Consider the following 24,749-nt stretch of genomic DNA (forward strand, 5'->3'; position numbering starts at 1 on the left):
TCCATAGCTCTATTTAAAAAATCATGCCATAGATGTAATCCATGTTCAAACTAATACTGGCAGCTAATTCTTCCGAATGTACTAACCTTTTTCTTCCATACACAATAAGCTGCGCTAATATACATCATTGGTTCTACCGCATAAATACTTGACCAAAACTGGTCACTTGTAAGCATTCTAAAATCGTAAATTAGGCCCTTATGCCCTCTAAAATACAATTCAGTCAATTTATCACAATCGGTCAGAAGGTGTCTTATCGTTTCCACCTCCTTTTGACATAGCCTACACACTCTTTTTTCTCTTAATATCCCAATCCAACCACCAACATATTCATAACAGGGAAAGATATTAAATCTTAATAGTGTGATAAATCTAGAGAGATCACGGTTTTCTACCTTTAATTAATAGCTGCAAGGCTTAGAAACGTAGAATACCATATTTTATTTCCTAGTAACTACGTTTTTACAAAGATCCCATTGATTAGCTTTTCTCTTCAAGATTTTAAAGAAACCCTTCATATCAGTCTTCTGATTAGGAAAGTTCATGTTAATATCACTTAAGAAAAGTAAGAGCAGTGTCTGCCAAATCTTTCATAGTCACATTCATATTCTTTTGTTCTGTCATGCATCTCCCCATTACTTTTGACAAACTAGCATCATTATCAATCGGCGACATACTTTTAAAATATAACTTACAGCACTTGATTTTCCATTGGGTGGTAAGGGATAGAAGTCCCAATTCACTTCTAATAGCCTAATCCCCAAATCTTCACGGTATCTGGCTGCAAATGTTTCTAGCCCATATAAGGCCCCGGGGACAATGCAACTCTTATAGATATCCAATAGTCCCTCCACTGAATAACCACCCTTAGAAGCCATATATGCTCCAATTACGTTCCATTGTTTTGTTACCTTAGTTTCAAACATGCTGTGATAATAATTACGGGGTGGATTATCCCTCACTACCATACCCAAATATGGGTATGTTTCTACCACCTCGATCGGCTGAGATTCGATTTTCCATTGGAACTTATATTCATTTTTTTACCATCACTGAAAAATCACGATCTTAGTTTTCTCCACATTAATACGGAGATTGTTCTCGAGAGCATACCGTTGCGACTCATCTAATGACCTCTGTAGACCGATCCGAGTTTTATCCATCAATACTGTGTCGTCAGCATATGACATCCAACTGATAAGATACGCTCTGATCTTCGGTGGATGATTTTAATATTCTCCAACCTATCTCCCATCTCTGATACATACAGGTTATATAGGACAGGAGCGGTAACACAGCCTTGCTTATTTGCAACAACAAGGAGCAAAAGATTTTACATCTTGAATCTGCCATTGCTAGCAAGCGGTAGTTCTTTGGGCAGGTTCTATTTCCTTTTTTGTGGATTGGTATAAATATAGCTTTAAGCCAGCTCTCAGGATCCATATACATGTATAAAATTTAAACTGCCTCTCTGCCTACTTCAAGGGGTTCCGTTTAATAACAATATTAGCCAGTTTATCAGCCCCCGGGGCTCTAGAAGCTTTCATCTTTTTTATAATATTCAAAATATCTGTTATGCCAAAGGGGAAAATCCTATCCATTCCATCTAGTCTTATTTCTCTATTAACATCAGCTCTATTTCCTACATAATAGACTGCAGATATAAATTCCGTCCATGACTCCATAAATATAATATTTATATCGGAATCAACTTCTTTTATAAGATATTGGCGATATAAATACCACATTTTTTTGGAATCATGGGTATGACATAAGGTCAGGATCATTCTCGATCTATGAGCCCCAAGACACTTCTTACATTTTGTGCAGAGACAGGCCATACTTTAAAGTTTTCTAGCTTCCATCATATACATATATTTTTAATAATATTAATGTCCGCCGTGAGCTTCTTTCTTTCATTTATCTGACTGTCATATATATTCTTATGTTTTATTCCCGTCCTATGGGTCAGGGTAATTCTACTATCAGTTCCTTGTAGAATACCCAGTAAGTTCCCAATGGCTTTCAAAACATTAAGGGCAATCTCTTATCCAACCATGTTTAGGCTATCGAACATCTCATCAAATTTATATATATTTTTATCTGTCCAGCATATGCTATTAGTAGCACCGTTGGTTTGGATATTCATATATTCAACATTTGTGTCCTTTCTATTTTGGCGACTGCATACAAAAACTTTCAATATTTTGTGATCGCCGAGTAATGTGGGGATATGTTCAAAGCTTTTAAATAACTTTAATAAACCAACTTTTACAAACATCCCACTTCTCTGGTTCTAAGAAAGATAAGCCCCAACTCTGAAGCATATTCAACCAGACTATGCCGTTGGAAATCCGGCTAGCATGTTTTTTATCTGTACCCACATGTCCTAACGATACTGCTGGAACTATATCGAAATCCCCACACCTTTCCTCCCACTCTTCCATTTTAACCACAGCTACATCACAATAGGCATTTAAATCTCCAACAACATAACATAGGTTTTCTGGGATTCTAATAACCAACCCTCTATAGCGTCCATAATGATCTTACTGACCTCCTCTGTACAACTCCCCCCTGGCCGGGAATATACATTTATCAAAAGTAACTCCTCTGGAGCGATGACATTTCCTATTATAACACACATTACAGAGTCTGACAATCCGAATTTACCATAGTGTCCATTGGTAAGTGGGTATTTAGCTCCCACACAATATATTTAGCTCCAAACACTTAATCCATTGCAATTGGGGCACTTTATTGAGACACTGTAATAACCAGTTTCTATTTAAATACAGGCTATCATCCCTCTGGACTGTATCTATTATTTTTATACTTTTCCTCCATTTCTAACCAATGGTTGAAGGTCACCATTTGCATCGCAACCATCCTTTATATTAACCCTACCATTCCTGCACATGGCCAATCTTCCATGTCCACCTTATACATTTCCCTATCTCTAAGCTTAAGGCCAAGTCTTTCCATATTAACAGGCACATCTAAGAATTTAACCACCAATTCATTTCTTTAGTCTAGGTCTTCCTTATCCTTACCAACTGGTAGGGCAATAACCTCCTGACGGCCAATAGTTTTACCCTTTTCAATAAGCCATTTTTCCATCCCTTTATCTTTAGGCTTAGGCTTATTTTTCCCCACCTCTTGTACTATGGGATGTATATTTAATTCAAATCTATTTGCCACCTCTATACAATCCAGACCGTTAAATTAGGTTTCTGCTCGATCTTGTCTATTTTTCCTGGCAGCTATTTTCTTTTTGGGTTTTCCCAACTTACTTTTATTTTTATTTCCTTTTTATTATTTAAGACGGAATCGTCGTCCAAGACCTTGAGAGCGTGCTCAATTGCTTTTTTGTGCTGCATTACCCACTGTGCTATTATCTTCACCACCCTCTTTCTCTTCTATTACTAATTTATCCTCGCTAATGTTCCTCGGCTCATTAGCTCCCTCGGATACCAAAATACATAGTTCAATCAACTCCCCATTCTGTTCACTAATAGTTCCATTAGATAAGGCAGGACCCGTCTGAGTTTCCCAATCTGAGGGGATCACATTCAACACGGCCTTCATATTCTCATTAACCATGGTGACCAATTGCTTCACCGTTTGTTGCTCATTCATAAGAGTAGTACAGATTCCCAATAAGATATCCCCAGTGACTATTAGGGAATCAATTTTTTCCCTCATATGCAAGGTATTTTCATCCACCCCATTACTCCAGGAACAATTCATAACATTATCATCATTCACTGATAAATTGCCCTCAGCTAATTTCTCAAGGTCGTTGTCACGACCTGTATCAACAAAAAAAAAATCCTGGCCACCCCAAGGGCCAGGAGGGGCCTTGGATCGGGTCTCAAACAAACTCAGGCATCCTTTGCTGAAGCCCTCTTGGGGCCAGTCCGGGCGCCGTTGGCGCTAGGCTCATACTTCATGAGGACTTGTGTTTTGGAACTACTTTATTTCCAGTGCCAGCCAACATGGAGGCACCCACATAGATTGGTTCCCTTGGAACCAAGCTATGCGGTATAGTGTTTTGGGTGTGGTAGCCTAGGAACTACTTTACCTGGACTACTTTTCTGAAGCTATTTAAACCACACCCGACTTCAAGGACACGCTTCGTGTTACTTTGCAATCCTGCAACGTGATGCTCATCGTGTTCAGCTGTACCTGTGAACCTCGGAAGAACAGCATCTGAAAAACAAAAAGGACATCGTTAATAGCAGCAGCTTACCAGTAATTCCATCGCTAGCTGCCCTCCGCTCCTGCAAACAGCATCCAAGGATCAGCGAGCCTCCCGGACCGACGGATCTGCAAAAAAGAGAGAAACGGGACATTAGACAGGTTACAATCGTGCCGGAAGCTTACCTCACAAGTCGCCCATCAACCAGCATCGCCTTGGGACTTCTTGCTCCGGGTGAGCACCGCAATCTATGGGAACGAAAAGACAACAGGTTAGCAAAGGCAAGGCATCACAGCGATGCGCATAGCGCCTACTTACCGCATCAAGGCGCTCTCGATGCACCATCACCTACCGGCGAGTCCCAACTCAGCCAACGTTCCACAGCGAACTTCTGCACACCTAAGGAAAGAGAAAAGGCATTATTTAAACCAAAGAAAGGCATACAAGTATAACAGTAATAAGACCTACCTGAAAGACTCAAAAGGGCTGGCATCAGTGAAGTAACTAGGTCGCACTTGCCCACAAAGGACAATGCGCCCCTGCCAAGAAGGCAGGACGGAGAGCATGCCAAAACCCATAACAAGGTGAGGAACGGTCCGGGGAGGGGCTGCAGGCATACGGGGTGTTGGGAGGGTCTTACCCCAGTTGCCCAGTCTTGAACATTGCCCACCTGTGTTCCAGGCAGAACTTCTCCGCTGATCATACCTGGGAGCGGCTGAGAAGGATACCAGAGTCCCCACAGCTGGGTGGTGTCCCCGTGGATATCAGGTGAGCGTAACAGTCAGGTGTGAAAGAAAGATTTGTCCCAATTACGTTATTCATATTTAAGGAAGCCTCTGCACTTTTTAGAAAAGTCCTTAACACAGTATTTTCCTTTCTTCCCCTAAGTTCTTTACAATTAGGCGTTTTAGAAATAGGGGTAACCACAGTAGTGTTATTTTTGGTTCCCTTATTCTTCCTACTGTTCGATCTTAAATTAGGTGCCATTTTTATTTGGTTAACCGATCTATCTCAAAATTACAGAATTAATAATAGTCGAACAATGATACAACCTCTAAAAATATACCTGTCTTTCTAAATAGTGCTCTGGCTTTCTCTCCTATATCTAAAAGTAGTACAAATCTGTATAAAACAATCACAATATTAAATAATTGCTATAAAATTACTAAATGATTACTAAACAAAAATCAATGTAAAGTGCATATGCAATGTAAACTATTAATATTTAGAGCAATGGGAAAAAACAATTAAAGTTAATCAAAGTACACAATCAATACCATATGCTTATCGAAAGTGCGGTTTTTATTCAATAGTGCATTTCAAGTATAACCAACTTTCCTAACAGATTGTTTTGAATATAGAATACAATTTCCCAATTAATAGAACGGAATTATTAAAATTAGGGCACTAAGGACTTTCAGTACCAAAATCCCTTGGGGGAGAAGAAATCTTCTCAACCCCTCTGGCTATATATCCAACAACTGAACACAACTTCAGTATGTCAAAGTGTTCAAATCAAATGGGAGGAAAGACGGCGTCCAACCTTTTAATGGATTCTGTATAAAAACATGATCTCCATTCTTCAATTGGGTTAAAAGGGGCCACCTAGAACGCACAAGCAATAAGATGAAACAGGGCGAGGAACCCCCGACAGCTTAAGGAGCCGGCAGAGTCCGTCTCCCCGCCACCCTGTAACGTTCTGCACAATTATACTTAAAAGCGAATTCAATTAACAGAAATGTTCTTTTGCTTTTACTGTAATACTGTAGCTAGTTTTCCTTCAGCCCTCTCGCGGTCCAACAGATCCAACAGGGACAAACTGCTATGCACTGGCCGTGACTATCAGTAGATCTGCCTATATTTAATTGTGACGTCCCGCGTCCAGCCAAACAACCCAAACAGTTATACAGCAGCCCTTTTCTCAGTAGGGCTTATCACCGCAAGGGCGACACTGCTGACTTTAAATAGGACTTGCTGTTCACACGAAGCTACGTCAGCCAATTCCCAGAGCTCCTTACTTAAAGGAACAGTAGTCCCAGCACTGTCAGCAATAATCACACGGCACAGCTATGGCTCCAGTAAAGACAAGTAGAGAATATTAGCCCAAATAGTTATATAGCAGGGTTGCCAGTCAAAGGATCGACAGTGAAAGGATCACATTTTTTTTCTTCACATTTTTTTTCTTCACATTTTTTTTTCTTGATCCTTTGACCTGTTGACCCTTTGGTGTCGATCCTTTGAGCTGTCGACCCTTAAGATTCGATCCTTTGACTAGACACCATATAGCAGCCCTTTTCTCAGCAGGGATTATCCCTGTTTTTAAAGTAAAGACAGTTTGAATCCTACAATGAAATCTAGGTAAGCCTTTTCCAGCAGTAAAAGTGTTCAACAAATTACAACCAATGAGGGACAAGTAATGCCAAAGTCAATGGATTCAGAAGGGTGCGTTTAGGGAGCCAGGACAGCCAAAGTCAATTGGACACAGTCGAAGTTTCTGATGCACTTCTTGTTAAAAGTCTTTCACAAAGTCTGATTGTTCAAAAAGATCACTGAAGAACACAAGCTGTTAGGCCTGTGCAACGGGAGTTGAAATCAACTCAGAAAGTTAAGCAAGTGCCCTTCTCAAGTGAGATAGCACGACTTAAGGCAAGAAGGTAAGTACCCCAAGTCCAAAAAGCACCTCTGGCTTGAAGCAAAGTTGTCTAGCTGGATTCCGTCAGCATGGCTCCTACAGCAGTACTTTGGAATAACTTTGGCAGCTACGTGCTCTCTTCGATTCTGCGGCTCTTCACGGTTTCAGCACCTCGCAAACAACACTGATGCAGAACAAATATCTTTGGTGGGACTTTGCTCCCTCGGTCCTGGTCTCTGGTGAGGTGACTCTGGCTCGGGATTTCCTGCTTCTGGAGTGTCCTGAGGAAGCGCCTGGAGCTTTTGGCCAGATTCGTTCCACGGACGACGTTGCACTCGGTTATGGACACTCGACCCCTTGCATTGGGCTTCTGCAAGACTGGAGAGGCACAGCAAGTCGGGAATGCGCCAAAGTGGAGTTCATCACGGGCTAGTTGGTCCCACCAGCCCCAGGGGAGAAGTCGTTCCATCCGGAGCTTCTTTGTCAATACAAAAAAGGAGGTCAGCACAGCAGCAGGGCTTCATCAGGCAATTCAAGGTCGAGGAGGTTGCAGTGTGCTTCTCTTCATGATTGTTTCTTCCAGTGGTCAACTCTGCCTCTAGTCCCAAAACACTTGTCTTTTATGCAAGTCTTCCCAGTCATTCACAGCCTAGGCTGTCAATCACACAACAGCATGGCTGTCCTTACCAGACAGCCAACCGGTTAATCAGAACTGGTTTCGTTCAGGCACACCTAGAGACAAAGGACACAGGAGTTTCAGGACCCTACCTCACTTCCTGTCCTTCCAGACACAGTGGAGCCAGGGGCAGCCTTCAGGGCTGAAGCCCGCCAAAGGCAAAACACACAAAGGGCTCAAACTTGTCTCAGCGCACAGAGTAAAAGCCAAGGAAGAACTCGCAATCAGAAAATGACAAAAAAGTAGACAGGGGACATTTTGACAAAATAGACACCCATGGTGCTGTACTGCAGTTGAGGGCGCAGCCTGCGGTAAAAATGCACACCGGTAGTAAGCATTTAACCACTGCCACCAGCCATTTAAAGTAGCGAGGGCAACAAAAAATGTTACATGGGAAAGTAGGATAAGGGCTAGGATACTAAGTAACCCCCCGCCCCCGCCCAGCACTCCACATAAGAATGTGTGTGCTGGACCTACAAAAGAAAAAAGGTAAGATCAATTTCACCTTACTATTCTTGGGAACAGTAGTTCACCCAAGAAAAGGTATTTAAACTTAAGAGAAATCCAAAGGATTTGCCAGTGACACTGCACGGAGGGTGCGGTGTGTCACTATACAAAAAAAGCAGATGCCCATGGAGTTTGTCAGACCCCAAAACAGTGAAAACATAAAATCCTTATCAGGGAAAAACACATGAGTGAGAAAAACGTCCCATTCACTCAGGAGATAAAATTAAAAAGTCCTAAATCCAGCAAAAGAGCAGAGGGCCTCTCAGGTGGGAGGAAATTAGCACAGAAATGAAAATTCTCCCCAACAGAGGTACATGAAACAATATGGTGGGTCAGGAAAAAGCAGATTCCTAAGAAAACTGCTACTTTAAGAGCTCTAGAATGTGGGCTGGTTGAACATGTGTATCCCTGTGTGTGCAAGCCTTCCCTCAACCCAACAACATTCTGCTCTCATGTATACTCTTCCATCTGAGAAACTTGTAGCAAAGCTTAATGTGAATGGGCAAAGTGCGGGGGATGTTGTTAAAGGTACAGAGCAAGGGCCAAGATACCTTGAATCAAAATTTAATTTTTTTTGTCCCCTATCTTGCTCTCCCCAGTTCTAAACTGGTTGGGACCAGACTAGAAAGTCACAACAAAAGCTCAAATTGGAGAAGAAAGCATACACTAAAAAGGCCTTAAGCAACCAAGCTACAAAGCCTATCATTGCCGAAAGAAGCATTCCAATTAAAAGATGCAACCAACGAATAATGCTTATAAAAAGCAAGAGTAGCCACTGCCACGGCCATCCTACAAATATATGAAATAGGGATGTACCTTAGATAGTCCACCAATGAGGACTTTGCTCTGGTGGTGTGTGTATGACATTTCTGCAGAATATCAATCCATTGAAACATCGTAAGCCATAACAATACAAGAAAGCATGCATTTGGCAATGATCGCCTTAGCAACTTTATTCCAAGGAGAAATGTCACCATTCGGCACAAAAAGATGGTCATGACCAGGGTTGGGCTGGGCCATAAAATTGTCATGGTCACCAATGAAAAAGTGGCCCATAGTTGTAAATGGTTATTCATTCTTTTCCTGACACTGTTTGAATAGTACCCAAGGAGGAGTTTTCTGAAAGAATTTGATGCAAATTGTGCATTTACAGAATCATTTATTCAGCAACACTGGCCAAAACTATTAGCCGCATAGTGAAGTAACTCAAACTGACCCATATTGTCCAAAAAAAGTGGGCCACTTTGCCAAAAAAATAAAAAACTGGCCCACACCAGCATTTTGCATTTTTGGTTCAGCTATCAGCCCATTGCCTTATAGGTCAGTCCGAGCCTGGTCATAACATGTAAGGGATTTGACATGCACTACTCATATGTTCAATGTCATGGACATGTCCAGATTCTGCAGAATCTCTCCTGTCATGGAAGAATATGGTGTTGGATGAAACACAACAAGGAGAAAAACGTTTCGAATTTACTTTCGGAAGGAAAGAGTGGTGTGCAAAGTACAACTTGTGAAATCTGCAGTGTGGCTCTTTCACAGACATAGCTAGCTTGTAGTTCTGTTTTCCTTACAGAGGTGATCAGTATTAGAAAAGCCACTATCAAGGTTAAGAGCACTAGATCACAAGATGCCACTGGTTCAAAAAGGTTTATAAGACAACCGGGGTCAGGTTCAAATCCCATTTAAGTGGAGACTGTCCAAGAGAAGGATTTAGAAAAGGTGGCCTTCAAAATAACGTTTGATGGTTTTATACAATAGCAGGAACGTGTTATGTCGCCCGTTAAAAGGTTGCAGTGGTATTGTTGTCAAAGGTCTGCACCACCTTTCCCCGAATAGTCGGAGGAATTTTTCTGAGAGTGAACAGTATTGCTACGAGTTCTAGAACATTTTTGTCTGGAGTACTTCAGGGCCGTTGGGTTTATTGTTGAAGGCAATGAGATAGCCCCCACAACCCTCAAACTCGCCATTTTCTTTGTCAAATCTTTTATTAGATCTTATAAAGAGATACAAACATTGAAGCAAAAATAAGCAAGCAAGTAGAAATACAATAGAAACATGCCATCAACAGTAAATCAATTACCATATATGGGGAAAGGAAAAAGATGGGGGAGGGGGAGAAAATGGATGTTAGTCATACAGGTCATTTAAAGCATCCCACAATATGTTGCAAACTTTTTCTTAATCTAAAAAGACACTTTCTCCCTGCTGAAGAGAACTGACAAATCATGTAACCAGTCATCGCCGTTTTCTGACGAATCATTAATTCACATCCAACGCTGGGGAGAACAGAAAGGGAACACTTATGAGATTTCTGATGAAGTCCTTCAGAGCAGGCATTCCTGAACGTGATCTGAAATGGTGACAATCCTGGACTGAACGTCTGTGAGCTGCTGATTCCCATTGAGAGCAAGATCATACTACAGGCTTCTCATTTGTAGCCTGGTTAGTGGACCAAGCTGAATAAATAATGCCATCAGGTCCAATAATGTATGGATCTTCTAGGCTGAGCTCATTTTGCATATCGGAAAATACAAGTTGGTCTGTTGAAGGGCCAAGATTCTTTCCAGACAGGACTTTGGACAATTCAATGAGTGTTACAGATATTCTGAACACTGCAGCTCAAAGTGGGAATAGAACCCTGATTAAACAGCAGTTCAGATATGGATTAAGATGGCAGTTTTAAGATATAGTGTTCCTCCATCAATAAAAGGAGGTTTGTCAAATGTTCGGGGGTTGCATCAAGGCAAAAAGAAACATGTTGCCAGTAGTACTCCTCCCCTAGCTTGAAACCCAAACAGACAATGCTCTTGGAGAATGGGGGTGGGGAGGACATGAAAAGGGCATCTAGTAGATTGGCTAATGCCCTTAATTCTCCCAGCTTCATGGCTTCCAAATTTTGAAGAAGTGTTACTCAGTAAAAGGTTTCTGCAAGCAGAAATTGGTCACAAAGATCCAAAACACATCTTGTGCCAGCAGTTTTCTTCAGGATGAGGACATTTCAGGAATAAAATCCTAAACCAACTTATTTTCCTGAGACTACCTCCGATTCCCATCAAGAGGAGTTTTGCAACTTCTTGTAGCAGATCCAGTGATGAATTTGGGTTTTTTCGGTAAGGGAGCCAGCCTCTCAGATATTCAGCAGAAACCAATCATCTTGAGTACTTTTCTCCCATTGACAAAGGAACTGGTAAACTCTTCTTGTGATCTTTGGAATCTCGATTGGTGGTTGTGGTAGCGATAGCTTTCGGCCTGAACCTCTGTCTTTTTATTTGTGGACATAGTAAGGCATAGTGGTAGTTGTAAGCATGAGGGTGAGTGGAAATTACACTGTGTGACATCCCCTTGGTCACATGTGCTTTGCATTTGTGTAAGAAATCTGTAGAAGGGGGCCACACAATGTTTTATCATCAAATAGGGGTGTTCCTGTAGTGGTATTCCTGTACTATTTATCTGCAATTGCTGAATCGCTGCCTCCCGGCCTTCAGCAATCAAGTAGGAAAATTCATCTGCCACGTCCTATGCAAGGAATTCAGTAAGCCTCCCACGGTTCCCCAATTTAGGAGGTGGCTTTCTGATATAACTCTAGTGCTGAATTCTAACAGGATTTCTTGTTTTGTGTTTCCCAGGCCTTTAAATGTTTGTCAAGAACTGTAGAGGGAAACCGAGTGGGTCCTTTACCTGTGTTGTCAGAAACAGCACAGTAGACTGATTCAGTAGGTTGCCGATCACTACACAAGCTGTTGTCCTTTAGAACGCTACATCTTGTGTCCAAAGATTTGGAACCTGGCAATTCAGAGTGGAGTTTAGCCACTGATTGAGAGATTATTCAATGGCTGAGCTCTCCACAGACAAAGGCTTGGCTGGTAACTCTAAAACTTGCATAGCTTTGGAAAGACTTTAATTGAATAGTTTTGTTGGGAGATACTATTGGGTTTTTCAGTGTTAGTACCTTAAGTTGCCTTTGATTTCATAGGCAGAGGTGGCACCTCGCTTCCAATCTTGAAGTTTGGACTTTTGCTGGAACATCGATTACATTTGAAATATATAGATTTGCAATATCGATCCAGGATATTAATTAAAATAAATCCTGCAATTACCCACTGAGCGAGCCAAGTAAGCTTATCAAGGAGCTAAACATTGGTGCAAATAAATGGAGCTATCAAGCAACCTAAGTATGTGGGTATACCTATATATACTGAGATTTGGTAATAGTTTAGAGTACACTGGATTCTATTAAATTAACTCTTGGGATAGATTACCTATAGCACTGATGGGTGTGACTACCCTTAGTAAAGTGTTATTTTGCCAGATTATTTCATAAGATGCAGAGGATGCCAATGATTACTCCTTGAAAGCTGCTCATACATCAAGATAAGATTCTGCTCAGAATGGTGTGGAGATGTGGCAGGTAGAATATTTGCCCACATGATGCAATATTCTGCTTGATTGCCTGCAGCAATCAAGCAGAATATTGAGGGTAAACCAATAGCAGGTAAGTTGTTTTACAAATTACACTTTAAATAACATCATCGAAAGATTACTGCGACCGCACATCATGACTGCAGCGGCCTCCTTGGCCTAGACGCTTGCTAACCAGCAGAGTTTAATATTGAAGCTTTCCACCCAGCACACCCGACATGAACTACTCTCCACCTGCCTTGATAAAGACCCCAGTTGAGTCAAAACACATGTCGGCACCATAGATGTTAACAAAACAAGCACCCAAAACCATTTGAGTTGACAAAGACTGGTCCTTTCTCTTGCTCCACATACTAAATCAATCTCGTCCAACTATAAATACAAAACACCCAGCCCCCAGGTGCCTGTGGTTCCCACAAACCCTTTCCCTACCCAACTACTGGGACAAATGAGCACTGTCCCCTGGGAACCGCCAAAAACCGGCAGCAGGACCAACTGTGATCAGCGCAGCGATCTAGCTTTCCTAGTGCTCTACCTCCTACCTTTATACTTTAAATAACATACACTAATGAGCATGGATGAATGAGCAAGTCCATATGTAGTCTGTGGCTTGATGGAAATAGGAACTGCAACTGAGGGGCTGATACCTTCATACACCACGCGTCCCTTCCGCCCCTTCCCATGTGCTATGTAGGCTCAGTGTTGCTCCTCACTTGCCCAAAAATAACACAGGCAGAACTGATTGACTGCTTTCAAATACAATTTATTTGTAGATCAGAATGCCATAAGTGACCGATTCAACCTGTTTTACAGTGTACAGACCTTTTGAATTGTATGAATGCTCGTGGGTTTTTAATATTTAAAGTGTTGTATTCCTCTTTTTATGAAGGAGTCATTGTTATTTGATATGGAATGCATGTTACATTACTGAGGTGAATTTGTTCGCAATGATGTCTGGGGAAAAGTAAACTAAGTAATTAAGTGATCAGGAAAGTTTCGAAAAATATCACATGACATTCTTTTTCATGTATATGGCGTTTTTGCCTTTTTGAGTACAGGACACTGGGGGCAGAAATGAAGAATTTAACTTGACATGAATTTTGGTCAGGGGAAATTATATTTTATAAGATTTTGCACAGCTCAAAAGTTGGCAAAATACATTTTACAAGGAACTAGAAGACAGTATAATATGGCATGCAGGATGCATTGTTCTCCAGCATTAGGCTTGTAATTTCCATTCCATTCTTCCTTCTTTAAGCACCAAAATGGAGAAAGAGAAAACAATTTTCTCCCATTTTCCTTGCATCGAAACATGATTCTTTGCCTATCAAGAGATGTAATTTGAATGTGGAATTTGTATTTAATAGGTCATGTCACATCCATCCTAGGATCATTCAGCATGGAGTAGAAACCAATGAGATCCTAATCTATGCCAACTGTATTAACAGTACTTTTAAAAGTGACAATTTGTGTATTAAAATATGCAGGAAATACCTGTATTTGGTACTGACGAGGCGCTGGTCGATCCAATGCTGTTAGCTCTGGATACTGTACCTTTCCGGTCCATAAAGAGTGCTGCGAGGTGGGTAAGGGAAACAAAATAATGCACACATTAGTGTAAGAGACAAAAAGCAAACAACCAGACTTTCAAAACACTGGAACATGAATTTTAAAGGTTTTGTGGATTAGTAGGCACCTAGCATGAGGGGGCGGTCGTCAGTACAAAAACCATAGTTCCAGCTAAAAGAAATGCAAGCGCGTATAGAAAAGGGTTCCAAACCGCAATACACGTTAAGTTTATTGCAGTTCACAGAAAAGTGCTTGCACCAAACAAAAGCAGGAGCTGTGGGCTGAACACTAGGATTACTTGCCATAACTGCCAGGAAGGCGTCCACAGCCCTGGGTGTCCCATTCAAAGGGCTACCCTCTAAGGGCATTGTTGTTCCCATTTACAGCATTCACACTTGGTCCACTTTCTGCTCCTTGTTGTTGTGCTAACTTCTGATATAGCTGGTATTTTGCATCATCATGTCTTGCTTTATGTTATGCATATTGTTTTGTCATTTCCTAGATTTTCATTTTCTCATGGACTACAACACCCCAGTGTATACGTCTTGACATTCTTCTCCCCCCAAAATCATGCTTATAATCTTATTTCTCCCCTTTTTTTGTCTCATCCCCTTCTACAATCTCTAGATCCATCTGCAGTAAGTCTTACTCCACATCTCTTTCAACAAATTAATCATCATGTTCTTTGTCTCACTGAAACTTGAATTTCCCCATCTAATACTGCCATTCCAGCCTCCCTTTTCTCTTCTACTTCTAACTTCTTCCACACCCCTTGTCTTTCTTCCTATGGCGTGGGGGGTGGCGGGAGTGGTAGGCATTATTTCTCATTCTTCTTGGTTACACCACGCTTTGCCCGTTTCTCTCCCTTTTCCATCCTTTGAATATCATTTTTCACCTTTTCTAAGCCATTTACCATTCACCGGGCCCCTTCTTTCCTTCATTTCTGACCTTGATATTCTTCTCCTCCTTTTTTCTACTTGGTGACTTTAATCTGTCCTTTAATTCTATCCTTTCTTCTTCTGCCTTTCTCCCTCTTGTGGACTCTTATCTCTTTGCTCTCGACTGCCCCAGTCTCATTCTTCCGGATCCTCTCGATCTAATTTTCTCATCTATCCCTTGTAATACTGTAGTTCCTTCCCTTCCTTTTTTCTCATTTGATCACTTTCTTCTGTCCTTTATCTTTTTTACTACATCCCCCCTCATTTGCCCTCTTCCTCTTTTTACATCGTGATCTCTGTTCCTCTGACTCTTCAACCTTTCTGTCTTCTCTTTTCTTCCTTCTCTTCACTCATTTTCAATGCTGCTAATTCTGCACTCACTTCCTTCCAATCAGCTCTTATATCTACAATGGACTCTCTTTACCCTGCTAATCCTTTAACATAAATCTACACGTCCCTGCTACACCCCTCTTTTTGCTCTCCGCTCTTCTCTTTGGAAACTTGAGCACGGCTGTAAAAAAAACTCAATGCCCTCATGGCCTTGAATTGCTTTCAACTGTACATTCTTCTTACGATTCCCTTCTTCTTGCTAACAAAAAGCAGTATTCTCTCTTCAGTGACCTTATCTTTGTCTCATCACCAATGTCATCTTTAACAGCTTCTTAATAGTATTCTTACTCCCCGCCCGCCTGATCTTTCCCACTCTTCTTCCCTTTCTGCTACTGATCTTGCCGATTACTTCACCACTTAAGTTTTTAACCTTTGTGCTTCTTTTCTTTCTCCATCTTTGTCCCTAGTCTCCTCTCATCCTTCCTTTTCTACTTTTCTCCCTCTTACTGAGTCCGACACTGCTCATTACCTTGCTTGTGCACATCCTACTGCATCCCCATATGACCCGATCCCTTCTTTGTCGATTCCTCTGGTCTATCCTCAAGTACCTTCTTATCTTAATACTTTTGTGAACCTCTCTCTTTCCTCTTCTGTCTTTTCTGACTCATTTAAGCATTCTATTGCTATTCCTATAAAAAAAAGCACTACTAATTTTCAGCCCATTTCTTTGCATCCTTTCCTATTCAAGCTCTTGAAGCACATTGTCTATTCTTAAATCTCGCCTCATCTTCACCTTCATTCTCTTCTTCCCCTAATCCAATCTGGCTTTAGATCTCCCCAATCTACAGAAATGGTTCTCTTGCATGTTTCCGATTTAATTCTTTCTGCATGACACAAACTTTCTTCTATTCCGATTCTGCTGGATCTGTACTTGGTCCACCTGTTTTCATTGTACACCATCCCCCCTTTCCTCGCTTATTTCTTTGTTTAACCTCTCCTGTCACTCCAGTGCTGATGACTCAAATCCATTTCTCTTTCGCTGAGTCTTTGGACACTCCACTCCTAGGTTTCTGCCAGTCTCTCCTCCGTCCAGTCTTGGATGACTTCTCATTTCCTCCATTTCAACCCATCTAAAACAGAGGTCCTCTTCTTTCCTCCTTCTCCCACCCCTTCTCTCCACCTTTTCTTTATTTTCCTCCTTCTCAGCTTTCTTTTTCTTCATCTGCCTGGAATCTCGGGGTTCTCTCTTTGATCCCTTCCTTCCTTACTCTTCTTAGATTTCTCTTATGGCTCGTAACTGTAGTTTTCTTCCTTTTAATGCTACTAAACTTATTTCTGCCTTAATTCTTTCTCTTATTGGTTACTGCTCTTCTCTCTTGATTGAAATTCCTCTTTCTCGTCTTACCCCTCAACCTTCTATTTACAACTCTGCCATCATCTTTTTCATAGTCGCATGAAGGCTTATCGTATGTCCTCTGTCTGCTTCTTGATCATTTGATGTTTTTTGCCATTTCCATCACTGATCATTGTACTGTTTTCTTCTAGTTTGTAAAATGGCACTTTGGCGGAAGCACAATATAAATTAAATAAATACAAATAGGAAGAACAGGGGGCATTTTTCTTTTACATGATCAGACTCACCCCAATGTCTTCAATACTTGGAGTCATGTTTCTTTTAAGAGACATTTTAGGTCACATAAGTAGAATAATGTATGCTCCTCACAATAATGACCCTGTGCTCCTAGTCAACATTGCATCAACTTGCATCATACTAATGGAACATGCCTTCTAGGGAGAACTGGTGTACTTTGCAAAGCATTGGTCTTCATCTTTATAAGAATGAAATAGTTTGATCATACTTTACCAACCCACACCCCAGATCAATTAAATGAATATCTCAAACAACTGAAGCTGCCCACCATCTCAGAAGAAGGGAAAACATTTCTCAACTCCCCCTTTAATGCTTGAAGGAGCCCTTTGAAGTATCAAAAAGCGATCGCCAAATGAATCCCATAACCCCTGTAAGTTTACTACCAATTTCTAGCAACAATTTGCCTCAATCTTTGCTCCACATTTATTAGATCTCTTTTATGATTATGCACCACCAGGTGCAAAGGTTCAAGCCATTTTATTTGTAATCCCTAAAGAAAGTGAAGACCTATACAACCCAGCAAGTTATAGACTTAGATTTTGTCTAAATGTTGACTCGGTAATCTACTCCAGGATTACAGCTACAAGATTGTTGAAGGTCATCCAGAAAATAATCTTCCCTTATCAAGCAGGCTTTATTAAACATAGACTTGCAAGTAACACTAGCAGCACTATCATAAATGACATGTAAAAAAATAATTGACCACCACATCTGCATTAATAGCTTTGCGTGTCACGAAGGCCTTTGACAATGTCTCCTACTCTTTTCTCAAGGCTACTCCAAAAGGGAAATTTGGTCACACCTTCATCAGTCAAATGAGGACCCTTAAAAGAAATATCAGTGCGTACTCAAGAGTAAATAATTATAACCCACCACTTTTGAACTTAGCACAAGGAACGAGACTGGGATGTTCACTTTCTTCATTGTTGCTTGTAATGGGCCCTAGGCCCCTTCATATAATTTTATCTAATAATGAGATCAAAGAGAACCAATTTGGCAAAGGAGCAGTTAGCCTACCAGCATATGCTGATAATATTCTATTCCTTTGTGACACTGAATTCTCCCTCCCATCCCTTGCATAAGAAATAAACCGATATGCAGCCATTTAGGCATATTCCCTAAATACCTCCAAATCGGACGCCTATCCATTAAACATGCTATATACTAAAGAGATGATTCCTGCACCTGGACTGAAATGGCAACCCAAACATCTAAACCTTTTGTGAATATACATTGAAGATGGCCCACTCCTAACTAGGGATATCAATAGGAGAAGACTAATTGAAAAAAAATATAGAAACATGGTTCCACAAGATCATCACCTGGTGGAGCAGGGTGGAAACAACAAAAATGATAATCTCCCCTATGGTAAATTATTTACTATGTATGGTCTCCATCACATTCCCTAACAATTCTTTTAAATCTAAAGACTCTACTATAATAATCAATGTCTTGAGGTCAAACAAAAAATAAAAAGTTTGTAATCCAGTAGCTTAATCATAATAAAAAGACGAGAGGATGGAATCTGGACATTCTTTTAAACTAACAGACAATACTTCACTAGCCTTGCAAGGCAGTAGATGTGTACTTGAAAACATACTGAGTTGCTTAGATCTTAGCTGGTCACAAATAGAAAGAGAAATAGCTAAAGCTTTAAAGTGGACGTCCCTTCTTCAAATTCGTATAAATATTTGGAAGAAAATCTTGTACATTTCAAACTCTATTCTAGCTCTCCTCAAAATTGTTCTTTAAAATAAAAACAATCAACTTTTACCACTCTGTGGAACAACAATATTCTTAAAACAAACAATATTAGAATTAAGTCGTAGAACTGGCAGAATGCAGTCTTATCCTTGATTAAAGATTTAGAAATAGAAATAGATGGAGAAGTCTAGCTATCCAATATTGAGTACTAGATTCTGAAAATTGAAAGCTTCCATAGCAAAAGCCAACCTAACTAAAGAAACCCCTGATCGTCTCAAAATTTTAAAATAACCTTTATAGCAAAGGTTATACAGCCTCAAGGTCCAACTATTTTATTATGTCAAAACGTTTCAAAGGAGGTCATAACATTAATAAAATGGAATGAGCTATTACTAGCACATCATCTACAGACCATTGAGGACATAAATTGGTATATGATCTGGAAATACCCTCGCCAATGTAAAATCTTGACTTATCTCACAATCACAATTTTTCACCATACAGCAGGTGGCTTGAACCCTCCAAAAAATTAACGAGCTAGGTCTGAGGGAAACTTATTTATGTTAATATTGTGGTAAAGACGCTGAAACCCAACTACATTTGTAATAAAATTGCTTCCTTTTGCCAGAAAACAGAAAAAGAGACCAAAGTATATATAATTTCATTTAGATGCTAGAACGGCTGCTCTACAACGCAAATCCCTTCTAAGTTTAATTTACAGGATGCCCTCTTATTTGATCGTCTTTTAGCCACATCTGTTAAAACAGTTATGTATTGATGGAAAAGTATCTCTTCCTTTTCCGATCATAATTGGTGGGCATGTGTCTCACTTCTATGCAACTGTATTTAACTACCTATGGACACGAATTCAAAAACATGCAAAGAAATATACAATCTGGAGCAAGCTTGAGGTATTCATCTTGCATAAAACATTTCCCAAAATAAGCCCTACAACCTTCAGAAGTACTAATCCTGTCGCAGCTATCAATGTATTGCTAGTTTAGCCAAGATTCTCTTAGCCTACAGTCAATTCAAGAAGTTTGTGTTGTTATTATCAATCATTCACTTATCTTCATTTTATTTCCTCCTGCTTTCCCATCTATGAGAACTAGTTCTCTAGCAATTTGTGTTACAATTACGCCAAGATTGAAGTACTATTACATAGCAATGGTATTTCTTTTCTTCTTCCAATATCAAAATGTTAACTAAAAATAACATTCTGAATGTATCTTTAGAAAGAGAATTTTATTTGATCAGATTAGAACGAAAAAGAGGTAATAATCCTGACTTATGTACATGTGTAATCAAAATGTACCAGTTGGTATTTCATTCTGGAATGACAAGACATCTATTTCAAACTGTGTATAACTAAGGAACAATGATACACTTTGACAGAAAGGATGGCAACTGAGAAATGTTCCTTTTTAAGTCACCCATTTGCAAATACTTGTTCATACCTGTGCTTCAATTAACTTTTGGAGAGTAACCCCCCCGTCCCCCAAGCCTACAAAATGTGAAAAGGATTAAGTTAGTAACCTTCAAGTCCTGTTGTCCAGCATTGCATCCTTCATAGATTCACATACTTTTAAATATTCCCGGTTGTCAGACTGAGAATCCTTGATAATAAATCAAGGGAGTTGTCACCGTCTCCTGATGTACTGGGGTCTGGAAGTCCATGCCCACCGTGAGGTGCGCGCGGGAGCCCCACAACCGGATTGCTTTACGGAACGTCTCGTTGAGGGAGATCTGGTCTTCGAAGCTGCCCGCCGCTTGCACCCAATGGGCGTCGAGGAACTCCTGCAGTGGCCGCATCCGCAACCTGCATAGGCGCATGAAGTAGATGCACGATGACATCATGCCGAGCAGGGACTTGATGGACCTCACCCTGGCCACTTCCATGGTCAACAACCGTTGTACCTTGCCCAGGATGGCCTTCGTCCTTTCCTCTGACGGTGAAGCCAACTGCGCCACTATGTCGAGTCTGGCTCCCAGGAACAGAGCGTCTTGCGACGGTACCAAGTGGGATTTTGCAAAGTTGATCGAGAATCCCAGATCCGTGAGCAGGCGCCGGTCTTCGCTGTGTGATCGACGGCGAGTTCTCTTGACTTTGCTCTGATGAGCCAATCGTCCAGGTAGGAGTATAAGTGGATCCCCTGCAGGCACAGCCGCACCGCCACCAGTGCCAGGCACTTGGTGAAGACCCTCAGCGCCGACTTCAACCTGAAGGGCAGGGCCTTGAACTGATAGTGTCGCCCTTGGACCATGAATCGTAGGAACCTTCAATGCCCTTTGTGTATGCGGATGTGGAAGTAGGCATCTCCAAGTCCAGCAACGACAGGAAGTCGCCGCACTCCAGTTGTCCCAGCACGTGCTGAAGGGTGACCATCCAGAACTTCTGGGACTTCATGTATTTGTTGAGGCAGCGAAGGTCTAGGATGGGCCGCCCGCTGCCGGTCTTCTTTCGGATGAGGAAGTACCGCGAGTATACTCCAGAGCCCTGGAGCCGCTTCAGGATGAGTTCTATCGCGCCCTTTTTTAGCATTGCTTGTACCTCCAGGAGCAGCTGTGGTACGTGGTTTCCCTTCCTGGCCACGAGTGGTAGACGGGGGCACTTTCTTTGGAACTCCAGAGTGTGCCTATGGCCCAGGGCATCTAGCACGCAACGGTTGATGGAGATGGACTCCCGCACGCTGACAAAATTCGCCAGCCGGCCTCCCACCGGGATGCTCGGGTGGGTGCCCGACGTCACAGCCGGTTCAGTCTTGCTTTGCCGAGGCCTTGCCACCTTGGCCTCCCTGGCGAGGGTGTCCTCCGACCTTGCTGCAGTCTCTGTAGGCTTCTTGTGACCTGCCGCTGAATCCTTTGGAGGCACCTTGAGACTTGCCTCCAGAGGTCCGAAAGGACGTCCGTCGTTGGAGAGAACCCAAGGCCCGGGCCGTCTTGGTGTCCGCCTTGATGGCCTGCAGTGAGTCGTCCAGTGACTTGCCGAACAGGTTGTTCCCGTCGAGGGCATGTCCAGTACCCTGGTCTGCACATCCTGACGGAAATCGGTGGCCTTGAGCCACACGTGCCGGCAAAGGAAACCGCTGTTGCTCATCTGGCGAAAGCCGGTGGGCGATGTCCGGGGCCACCGTGATGGCGTGGTCCGAAGCCACCTCGCCTTCCTGCAGGATTTCCCATCCGGCAGTCTCCGTAGCAGAACAAGGTTTTTTACCCCACGTGTGTGTTTTTCCCTTTGGGCTCTGCCCAGGTAGCACTCGTAGACCACACTTCCATTTGTGGTTAAAGATCGCTGCTCGGGCTTTGTCTCGCAATCAACTATTGGAAGTTCTGCTGCAGTCAGGTCAGTCCCTTGTATGCTGAACTTGACAGGGTCTCATTTTTAAACATTTTTTAAGCTTTTTCTGTGCTTAACTAAAGCACTTCCAACCACATCTCTGAATTCTGTTCTCCCGATTACCTTATGAAAAGCCACTATTACTGTGGGGCGAGCATGACAAAGTCCCCTGTCTAACTCTGAGGCCACCTACTGGGGTCACAAACAGGGATGGGTGCCTACGGGGGTAGGTGCCTTGAGGTAATATGGGGAGGATCACCTGATCACCTCTCCCCGGCCAAAAGGCAAGGGACTAACCCATGGGGCCCTTTAGCAACACTGTTCCTTTAAGAGAGACAGACCAAACACATGGGAGGCAGAGACAGTATCACAACATTAATGCAGCATTGTCCCCATTTTCAAAGAGTTACTGCTTTTATTTCAGGGGCAGAGTCGTTCCTTTAAGAGAAACAATTTCTGCGTGCGAAGGAAACTATGTAGCAAAGGAATTGAATTCATTTAGCATGGGTAGTGAACACCTGGAGAGACATCAGGGCTAGATAACAATTTCCTAGGGCAATTGATTTGCGTGCCCGCTCAGAGAAAAGAAACATATCAGAATGTCTTAGGGTGCTTGCAGAGCCAGCATATGCAGATATGAGATGCACATCAGATTTCCCTAAAGCACTCACACAGCGAATATGCTTTACACACACAGACGCTGCATTTGTTTGCCAGAAGCGCAACGTTGGAAAAAAGCAAGCAGGGGAAAAGTGGCATATTAAAGTTCTATTTGCTCAATTGCATGGAATGCCCGTGGAGTACAAACATCCACTCTCTCAATTTTCTGCAACAGAGGCATGTAGTGGAAAGCTCAAAGCTATAATGGGAATGGAAGACAAGATGGTAGGTCAGCTTTTTAAAGGCTTGGCCCGGCCTCAAAGCACACAAAAATGAAGCATTTAGACACAATCACAAGCCCAAACACATTGACATCCACATGTGTAAACACCCACAGAAAGCTCAATCTCAGTGGCAGGGGTAAAGGACTATACAAGCCAAAACTCCCAGTCAGGTAGCACAGGTGTTGGAGGAGGAGCTGGTGGCTGGAGTTTGGACAGGATGGCCTAGGCAGAAAGGTGCTTGTGGGGAGAATGGTGACAGGAAGATGACTGGGACAAGACGGGCAGATACGACAGGAGGAGTTTGGGCACAAACGTCAGGAGGAGGGTTTGTCTATCCTTAGCGCCCTGTCATTAGCAGCATGGGTGTTTACCTCACTGGGTTTGCTGTTCAGGTATGTACTGCACTGCTAATGGCAGCGCAGGCTCAATAGGGAATCTGGGACATGAAGGAGTCGGGAAAGGGTGGGAATGAGGTTGGGAGAAGGCAGGGTGAGAAGGGAAAAAGCAGCGTAGACCAGGAAGAAGGACGAAACCATGGAGATTGAAAAGCAGGCAACTGTGGAGATGGCACCCGAAGCGAATGCAGGACTGAAAGGGGAAGAGGGCCCTTACGAAAAGAGAGGTTAGGAGAGGGGTGATAGTGAAAGCAAGGGGGTCCGTCTTCGAGGAGGAGGAGGAATGTTGTGGGGCAGGAGCCACATTGAGCTTGGATGGATTGCGCCAAGTGGTGGCAAGGTAAAGACCTGTGCTGCAAGAGCAGTGCAGGAATTGTAATAATGGGAAGACATGGAACTGGAGGAGGGTGGGTCAAAACATCAGCAGGCGGCTGCTTAAAAACATCAGCAGAAAACTGGGTAAAAGCATCAGCAGATGGGATAACTAGTTAGATATGAGAGGGCACATTTAGGCCAAGGCAGGGGTGAGACCTGATCTGAAGGGGAGTCACAAACGGAGGAGCAACAAGCACATCACTTGGCATGGAGGAGGTGCAGTACCAGAACAGGAGAAGAGAGAGAAAGAGGTTGTGAAGTGGGACATCAGAACTCTAGGAAAGAGAGGCGATTGAGCACTCATACTCTCTCTGGAAACTGGGGAAGGCTGAAAGCTGAAGAGCTCTACTACACTTTGCAGTTCATGGAGGAGATCCAGCGCCCTCTACAAGGACTACAAAGGGCTCCTGATGTTGCTGTATCCCACAACTAGAAGAGATACACAGGAAGATACTCTGCGATAGTGCCTCAGCAATAGCGCACTGGAGAGTAAGAAACAGGGAAGTACCCCAAACTTTGGAGAAGCCCACAGTGGAACTATTGCAAAGAGATTACCTTGACTTGCATTTTCAGTTTTACCAAGGAGAGAGAGCAGAAAAAACAATTGACATGCAATAAAAAAGTAAATGTGGCCTTGAAATTCCTATAGTTCCTTAATTGCATGCAACCATGGTAAATGTGAGCACTTCTGCTGATAATGAACAAGGCCAGAACAACTGTTCTTTGATATGCTGCACACACAGGAAGGGGCACAATCACTTTTTTGTTTTTTCTTAGCTCTGCTGTGTATTATACAAGAGAGTATGTAAGTCTTTGGCTATCAGTCTAGTCGCAGCCAGGACTATCCAGCACTGAAATGTCAGTCAATACACTGTGCAAGAGGTCAGCAACCCAAGAGCATGTTTCTGCTTTGGTGGAGTCAGTGAAGTGCAGTGTCTCTCTAGCCACAGAACCGTCCACATCTGGACAAAACTAATTTAGGATGGAACCCGAAGGTATTCAACATTTGCCAAACGTGTGCATGTCCGATCACAGAAATTCATAAATACAGGGATATGAATGAAGATTTGATAACCAGGCAGTAAAAGCATCTCTTTGGTATGAGACATTGCCCAGCAAGGGGGAGCT

The 24,749-nt window shown here is 42.3% G+C and overlaps 1 protein-coding gene across 2 annotated transcripts in view; it reads right to left on the reverse strand.

The window, feature by feature from the left end:
* Window positions 1-24,749, reverse strand: part of MLX (MAX dimerization protein MLX) — a 366,376-nt gene that overhangs the window by 172,541 nt on the left and 169,086 nt on the right. For both annotated transcript variants that reach the window (XM_069634428.1, XM_069634427.1), the window contains exon 4: window positions 13,933-14,013. In XM_069634428.1, the coding sequence (XP_069490529.1) occupies window positions 13,933-14,013 (81 nt within the window). The remainder of the gene's footprint in view (window positions 1-13,932; window positions 14,014-24,749) is intronic.

This window comes from Ambystoma mexicanum, chromosome 13 (assembly GCF_040938575.1).
Source record: "Ambystoma mexicanum isolate Mex_15411 chromosome 13, UKY_AmexF1_1, whole genome shotgun sequence".
Classification (NCBI taxonomy): Eukaryota; Metazoa; Chordata; class Amphibia; order Caudata; family Ambystomatidae; genus Ambystoma; species Ambystoma mexicanum.